Below are 8,909 nucleotides of genomic sequence, written 5' to 3'. Positions count from 1 at the left end.
AATCTACATTCAAATTTGGGAATGCATAAGTACCCCTTGACCTATAGCCGAATTTTTAGGTGAACTTTCAGAAATATGTGTAAAGCTACTAGAAAAACCAGTACCACCTCTTGATCTTTTAGGATTTTTACTCTTATTACTACCACCCATACTAGTACACGTTTTTTTGGTTGCTCTAAATATATCCATTATGTAAGTTAAATTAAAAGGTTAAATTAATAATTCTAAATAATAAAATAAAAATATACACCAAAAGAAGAGAAAGAGATGGAACGAGTGTACTGGGATTCCGGATGCCGCACTAAATTTGATATCACACTTCGATTGATATTTGATGATATTGATACCACACTTCACTTGAATACTTGATATTTAATAATTATATTTTTGTAGTGACTAGAGTAAATATTTGATGAAACTTGAAATAATAAGTAATTGAGAACTCGAGAGCAATAAGCAATATTATCAAGAGAGAATTGAGAGGGAATTAGAGTAGTAAGAGAGCAAATTGTGAGGAAAAATGAAGAAGAAGGGGGACTATTTATAGATTTTAAAAGGTTAAATTGTAATTTATTAATTATTAGGGGTGGGGGTTATTTTCTTAAGAGGGTGCCGAAATGGCCAAAATTTGCAAAAAATGACCGTTGCCCAATGGTCATTTTGAATTTGATCGTTTGTAACGGTCAAAAAAAATTTAAAAAAATAAAATTTGTCTAACGGTAACCAGGTTGGAGCGAGTTGTAGCCCGGTAAAAACGGTAACCAAATTGGACCAAAATTTGTCTAACGGTAACTGAGCTAACTGGGTTCCGGGGCAACTATTACCAAAAAAGGCTAGCCCCCGTCCGGCTCCACCTCAACCCTCCCCAACTCGTCCCACCTCCTAACGGACCGGGCTGACCTGGGTCGAACCGGACTACCAGTGGCCCGTCCCATCCCATCATGTTTATAAGGTTTAGGTGGAACCCATTAAATTTGAATGATATTTAGCATATTGTCCAATAACTACCACACTAAAAATAGTACTGCCGCAAATTAATGCGCTTGCATAAAGTGTATGTCGCATTTTCAGTTCTTACGTGTAACTTTTATGATTTCAGACAAATTAACAAAATCTTTGCTTTTCTTTTTTTAATCTTCTTATTTTTACTTTTCTTTGTCCAGGAAAGTAGTGATATGGAACATAAAGACCTAGATGTAAAGCTCATCCACAAATAAGTTAGGACAATAAGAGAAGAAGAATAATCAATAAGTAGAACATTAGTTCATCTTCATTATTTGCCAATAACGGATGTCGAAAATTTATAGCGCACACTAACTTACCAGCATCCGGTATTGTTCATACACCATTTATCACGTACCATCAGGATCAGACTCACATGCTGTCAAGCGGGTTCATCACATACCATCAGGATCGGACTCACATGCTGTCAAGCGGGTTCAGTTGAACCTGCTTCAACCAAGTGTGTAGTCTGTTAAGGTGGTGAAGAGGGTTCAAAATGTATGGAAGACGTCGTGTTCGCGTCCCATTTGTGGCGCTTGTACATTTTATTTGTGATCTCTAGTGGGCCGGAGTTATGTGCGTACATGACAAATTGTCCCTTCTGAATTTACTATTCTTACCTTTGCCTTTTTTCTATTTCACTTTATTTTTATTTTGAAATCAATAAAAATTATTCTACAATTTTACCTACTTCAAAAATTAATCTATCTACAAAGTGAATTTTGATTGTTTCGGTCTTAAATTTTGATAAAACATGAAAGTATATTTGTTTAAATTATTTTTTTTAAAAAAAGTGATCAAACTCTACGTATCTTACCCGACATTACTTATATGAATAGCCACCATCATCTTTTACTGAACCCATTTGTATAAAATTTTGGGTCCGTCACTGCATACCATACTTGAATGATATGTATTCTTACTTTATTTTTTAACTGCTACACTTGAATTACTTAGCTTGGCATAAATATCTGGGGTAAGTATTTACCATGGTTGGTAGAACAGACTTTCAGATCATAACTTTTTCCTTTTTGGCTGAAATTTCTCTTGTCCATTAAATCAACATGAAATTATAAGCTTTGCATAAGGTGAGAACTGAGAAGAATTAGCTGTTTCCTTCTTTCCCTGCAGGCAAGTTAAAAGCGCATAAAATAAAATTTTCCAGCCTAGAATCCCACATCGAAAGCTAACAAAAGCCAGAAAGGAGAGAACTGATATAAAAGCTGAAGGCCGTGCAGGAGTTTAAGCATACCTTTCTCGGCCTTTTGGCTAAGATCAAGTGTAGTATCTGTTCTTATCAGTTTAATATCTGATATGTGAGTCATTGACTCACACGATATTAACTCAATTTTTTTTAGGGGGAAGGTCCATTAAGGTAGCTTGCTACCTGGACCTTTGTGTGTCACTTTGATGTTGCACTACAGCCAAAGCCTGGCGCACCCCACCAAATCTAATCCAAATTTTGAACGGCCCTTGCTCATGATCTGCATTTCTAATTAGAATTTTTCCATGCATTGTCGATTATCCACTTTTCGAAAGGTGAATTTAGAATTTTTAATAATATGTTAGCTAAATAATTTAACATTCAAGTGTACCATTTAGCTTCTTTAGTGCATATATACATAAAATAGTTTGACGAAGCAACTAGTGTCCAATATATTGGGCTATAAATCCGCTGCGAATCCATAGTCAAAGTGAAGTTACAAAACTTGCTTCATTTCCATGGTGAAGAAGGAAAATTATTGGGGTACCAATATTTCCAAAAATTGTACAAGCTTTACAGTAGATTGAAACTCAGGTTTCTAATGGAAATCTGCATCCTAAAATGAACAAATGTTTTGGTCTCCAGATCCTTTGCAACTGACAAGGACATGGCGACCTTAATATGGGTGGAGTGGTAAGGGGGCATGGGGCGCATGTATCAACGGGTTCAACTTAACCCATCATTTTTGACATGAAATATAGATATAAAACACAAAGGGTTTAATTATAAAAACTTTTTTAAGATTAAATTGAATATATCAGTTTAAATTCTGAATTCGTCTCGTGAGGAGCACAATGGAAGAGGTCAAGAGGGAGAAACCAGTAGTACATTGGAAAGGCTTGAGCTGTTATTTTTTTCTTGTTGTTCTGTTTTAGTTAATGAATATGAAAAATATTATAGATGTAATTTGGTCAGTTTTCATTGTTTATATTGAAAATAAAATACTGGAAAAGTTACTTTAACGTTTTATTATAAATTAATTATGCCTTCATATGAGTTGCGTCACGTTTGGTCTTAGAGTAAAAGCTTCCTACACTATACATTTTTTGTTAGTTAAAAGTTAATTACAAACAATTATTTTTTATAACTATCTTGTAACTGACACAACATACCCAGTATTATCCCACATTGTGGGGTTTGAAGAAGATAGTGTATACGCAGACCTTACCCCTACCTTGTGAGGATAGATATGTTGTTTCCAATAGACCCTCGGCTCAAGAACGTATAAGCACTACATTAATGAAAATATAGACAAGAAGAGACAGTACCAAAAAGCCATACAAAAGCAGAATAAAAACAACAAGATAGTAAGGTGATCAATAATGAAAGAAAATAACGGTTAGTTATAAAAACCTACTACCAACAGAAAGCAAGACTGCGTGTCAATACTACTGTTATGAACACTCTAGACTACCTACTCTATTACCCTAATCCTCGACCTCCATACCTTCCTATCCAGGGTCATGTCCTCGGTCAGCTGAAGTTGCGTCATGTCTTGCCTAATCACCTCTCTCCGCCTTTTCTTAGGCCTACATCTACCTCTTCGTAGTCCCTCCAATGTCAACCTCTCACACCTCATTACCGGAGCGTCCGTGCTCCTCCTCCTCACATGACCAAACCACCTAAACCGTGCTTCTCGCATCTTGTCCTCAATAGGGGTCACACCCACCTTGTCGCTAATAACCTCATTTATGATCCTATCTAACCTGGTGTACCCGCACATCCATCTCAATATCCTCACCTCTACTACCTTCATCTTCTGGACATGAGCGACCTTGACTGGCCAACACTCAGCCCCATACAACATCGTTGGTCTGACCACCACTCTGTAAAACTTACCCTTAAGTTTCGGTGGCACATTCTTGTCACACAAAACGCCGGAAGCGAGTCTCCATTTCATCCATCCTGCTCCAATACGATGTGTGACATCTTCATCAATCTCCCCATCCCCCTGAATAATAGACCCAAGGTACTTAAAATTTTCTCTCCTAGGGAAGACCTTCGAGTCCAACCTCACCTCCCCTTCCCCTTCTTGAGTCTCACCACTCAACTTACACTCCAAGTACTCTATCTTGGTCCTGCTCAACTTGAAACCTTTAGATTCCAAGGTCTGCCTCCATACCTTTAATTATGCGTTCACCCGTCTCTCGTCTCGTTAATCAAAGCAATATCATCTGCAAATAGCATGCACCACGACACCTCCCCATAGATGTAGCGCGTCAGCACGTCCATCACCAGAGCAAACAAAAAAGGACTAAGTGCTGACCCCTGATGCAACCCCATCATAACCGGAAAATGATCCGAGTCCCCACCACCGTCCTCACTTAGGTCTTTACTCCATCATACATGTCCCTAATCAAACTAACATATGCCACATGAACAGCTCTAACCTCCAAATAACTCCACAAAACCTCGCAATTAAAACTCATCAATTCGGCTAATTCAGATTCATGCCGCGTATGACACATTATAAAAAAGTACTCCGTACCAAGAGTTTCTCCGTTTCAAAGCTAAAATCTGAGACCTCAAATAAAAGATGAAGAATTCTCGCTCATCCCACACACCCCTCAGTGATACAAATAATTTTGCGTATATAATAGCAAAAGTTCATAGCATAAAGAAGAAGATGAGTAACTTATTATGACCGCCGCTTAAACTGCAATATAGGAGGAAATGCAATTTATAGGATGATCATAACTTTAGGAAATTAACCTTTAACAAAGCAAAGTCTGAGATTATTTTTTGCTTTCTTATTTAGCCTTTTTTTCCAAGAGAAGAATCCTATGGAAACATAAATAACTATATGCAAGTTAATGCATTAACAAAATAGGTCAATGAGAAAAGAGAAACCAATAAAAAAAGTAGTGCTCAAGAAAATAGTGGTGGTAGATATGCACACCCATTCTTGAAACATTATCTTTCCAAGAACTCGACAAATTAAGTAGAAAAAATTGAAAAGACAGACGTCTATGAAACTTCTAATAAAAGCCCAATATTTCCAAAGACCCTATTTCTTAAAAACTCATTAGCTAGTCAATCAGCTTGGTTATATTACAAGAAAGCATTTCTCAAAAACTCACAAACTAGTCAATTTACTTGATTACTACTTTTCTTCGATTCTTCTCAGACCCTACTTATGAGATTACGCTGAGCTTTTTATTGTTGTTGTTGTTGTACAAGAAAGACTTTTATAATATAGAAATCTTGGGCACCCCTAAAGGGGAAAATATATATACACTCTAGTAATCAAAATTGCCATTGTGAATTGATCCTAGCAAATGACACATTCATTTTTCATATGAACCTTTAAAAACAGTTTTCCTAAGCTGCAACTTCTTTGATCCAAACATTTGTGTGTCAGCAAATCATGCCCCTCCATTGTCCTAGCCTTTTCAATCCCTTCACACCCCTGAATTCAATTACACAAGAAAGAAAAACACAATCAGCATCATTAGGATAAAGGGTCAAAGACAAGCATGGGGGAGTAGTGGGGGTAGGTGGGGGGAGGGGGCGCAAGTTAGCAAGTAGTATGAGGTTCTGCTAAAGTGCGCCATCAAGAAATTGAGAACAAGATTTTGACCTCTTATCTTGTGATTTCCATTGGGCACTGAGCCTCTCATCTAGCCTTTGCTTGGCTTCTCTAGCAACTTCTCCTAGTTTCTCATCTTGGTATTCTTGGTTTGTTGCACTTCTTTCCTATTCAGTCAAATAACACAAGAATTTGTATTATCATGCCATTACAAACACAAGATCTTTATTTGAGAAGGTACATAGAGGCGAATTCAAGATTTAGATGTGGTGGATTCAAACGAGTGTGATCTTATTATAAGTATACAATTTTTAGCTTATGTACATATAGTTCAAACAGAAAGAAATGGATTCAACTACAAGATTCATCGTAGATTCGACTTTGTATATACATCCGATTCAATTAGACAAAGGAGGCACAAAATGGGAGAAGGAATTTGACCTATATATATAACAAAATACAATTTTTCTTCTTCGGCGAAAAGTGTTCAACTTATCACCCTTCAACCACAATAGCTATGACTAGGGGATAGGAAAGGAATTAGTACCTTAGAAAAGCTTGAGCTAAGAATATGTTCATGGCTGCTTGTGTAGAGACAAAGAAAAGATTTCCTTGTAGATGAAAAACCAGATGATGAATCTAACAACCCATTGTTTTTATGAAACTTTCTTCTTCTAGCACATTCAACACCAGCAAGCATACCTGCCATTTTTTACTCAAAACTCAAAAAAGGAAATAAGAAAGAAGAAAAATTAATAGGCTTAACTATTTTCTATGATGTGTTGTTTTCTTTCTCTTTCATTTGGCAAGTGTAATAAAGTTGATTAAATAGAACAATGAAAGGAAGGTGGTAGGAAGGATGTGGGAAACTTCATAGGACTTTAAGTTCAATTTCTTTATTGCTTCTTCTTTTAAAATATTGGTTTAATCATAGAGCTAGTATGCAATTTATTTTAAAACAATACCTTTTTCCATAATTAGTCTTCTTGTTTGATTTTTAAATAATTTTTTTTTTGCATGTCTAATCTTAATGAATATGGAATAAAGTTCCAATATAACCGAGGAGTGTCCATTTTACATAGGTTTAGCAAAATAAATAAAGGAAAATTACCCGCTATGTCCATTTATAAGTAGCTCGTTACAAAAATTGGTCAATTCATAAAATATTATTAATATTAGCCAAATATTACTAATATTAGCCAATTAGATATTTGTAGCAAAAAAATATTAAATTTTTTCTTTCTTTTGAGTGGGTGTTATTAGAATAAATTGGGTACATCTTAAGGAGCTTGAATCTCAGTTTTGGGATGATTTGGTGAAGTTTTGAGGTGGTTTGAATTGAAAATTCGAAGTAAAAACTGAATATGAAAAATAATAATATGTGTATCACATTGTGTATCATTTGTATATCACATATGTATCGTATTTGTATCAATTATGTATCACATGTATATCCATGTATACTTGTGTGTAAGATCCATGCGTGATACATGTTTGATACATGTGTTGCAAATAAATTTTTTTAACTCGATTTAATTACGAATTTTGATATAAAACCAGTCCAAATCACCTCCAATCTTCCTCAAATTTTGTATATTGACTTATCTATATGTTTTCAATGAATTTCAACTATACCAATTGAAAAAAAAAAAATCCTTTTTTGCTTAGATTTTTTTAATATTGTATTTTTTTTTTTGTATTTTATCACCTTATTTTCTACCTCATCTATGAAGTTTCATTTCCGTCTTGCACCTAATGTTGCCAATCACGCTTAAAAATATGGAAGGCGATTTTTGCATGTGATTCTTTGAGAGAAAGAACCTTATTTATTTGGTTTTCCAATTTTTATATGTGCTTTGCTAGTTTTGGTAAGTCTATGATTAATGGCTAGAGTTTGATAAGTTGAGACTTATTTGAGACATTTGTGTAAGTTTCCCATAAATAAATAAAAGAAAAGAGGTGTGGAATGAGTTCTTGGAAAGAGAACAAGGGGGAGAATTTGGGCCAGATCTACTACAGTAAGAATTTGGGCTTCTTAAATGGTGAGAGAGAAATTGGGCCAAGCTATTGTTGGGCCAAATTATAGGGTCAACTGCTGTTCAAAAGCACAAGGGACCACGTGAATAGTCCAATATTATCCAACTAAGGATCTCTCTCTATATATATATATATGCACACTTTGCATAACAAGACAAATTACATTTGGGCTACACATGAAGAGATGAACGCTCGCCTCTGCAGATATGCGGGTATAAACTAGGGATCATTATCAAATAATCGGCTGGATACAATTATAATTTTTCTAGTCGGTATATATATATATATATATGGTAAAATTGATTTATATTAAATGATTAAATAATGGCGTGACACATGGAACCGGAAACATGCAGAAAGATAATCGAGTAAGAACCAAGACCGGGGATAACAACTGCGCTTGATATCGAATAGAACCCGAAGGGAGCATAATCAACGGGAGCGGGTCGAATATTTGTCACCAGATGTCATTTAATGTAGAATATTCCCTAATATTAAATAGGTAGCCGTTGTAGAGAATTTTAGCATTCATGGTCTGCCGTTACATATTCATCAATGGCCCCCTTTATTGTCATTTAAGATGGGCCTGGCCGTAGGATCTTATTCCTTATGTATAACAATAAATAGTAGTTTCAACAGCCATTGTAAGGGGAAGAAATCTTTGGCAAAATTTGTGCTACATTCTATTCTCGAGCTAAATAATACAACATTACTTTTTCTTGCATATTGTTCTTATTTCTGTCCTCACAGACGTTGCTCTCGGGGTCAAGCCTGTCATTTCCTTTGATTTTAGCGCTAAGTCTTATCTTTAATCTTATTTATTTATCATTTTCGGAGAAAATCAGCCCGCTTATCTGTAAACCACAAAACAAATTCAACTGTATTATTTTACAAATAAGCAAATACCTCACCAACTATATTTAGTTCATTTATTAACGATCTCTTGGTAAAAGAGCTATATAACAAAAAAAAAAAAACATTTGTAATATGGCATTAATCGATCTTTAGGTAGAATCCTTTTGAACTAGTGATATTCTATGCAAGAAGAAATTCTCTAAATCTATTTTTACATCAAAT

The 8,909-nt window shown here is 35.2% G+C and overlaps 1 protein-coding gene and 1 non-coding gene across 2 annotated transcripts; one reads left to right on the top strand and one right to left on the bottom strand.

Moving 5' to 3' along the window:
* Positions 1–2,250: 2,250 nt before the first annotated feature.
* On the top strand, positions 2,251–2,447 carry LOC142173049 (U2 spliceosomal RNA). Its single transcript, XR_012702483.1, has one exon. It is a non-coding gene; the product is annotated as a U2 spliceosomal RNA (small nuclear RNA).
* Positions 2,448–5,233: 2,786 nt separating this feature from the next.
* On the bottom strand, positions 5,234–6,608 carry LOC107801626 (uncharacterized). The gene is made up of 3 exons (XM_016624976.2): positions 6,343–6,608; positions 5,847–5,962; positions 5,234–5,675 (listed from the first exon to the last, which is right to left on the bottom strand). Exons 1-3 carry the CDS (start codon positions 6,502–6,504, stop codon positions 5,624–5,626), a joined length of 330 nt encoding a protein of 109 aa, XP_016480462.1. The 5' UTR covers positions 6,505–6,608; the 3' UTR covers positions 5,234–5,623.
* Positions 6,609–8,909: the final 2,301 nt, after the last annotated feature.

The sequence above is a fragment of the Nicotiana tabacum genome, chromosome 18 (assembly GCF_000715075.1).
Source record: "Nicotiana tabacum cultivar K326 chromosome 18, ASM71507v2, whole genome shotgun sequence".
NCBI lineage: Eukaryota > Viridiplantae > Streptophyta > Magnoliopsida > Solanales > Solanaceae > Nicotiana > Nicotiana tabacum.
Note: the sequence above shows the minus strand (reverse complement) of the source record. Positions and strands in the feature narration are given on the sequence as shown.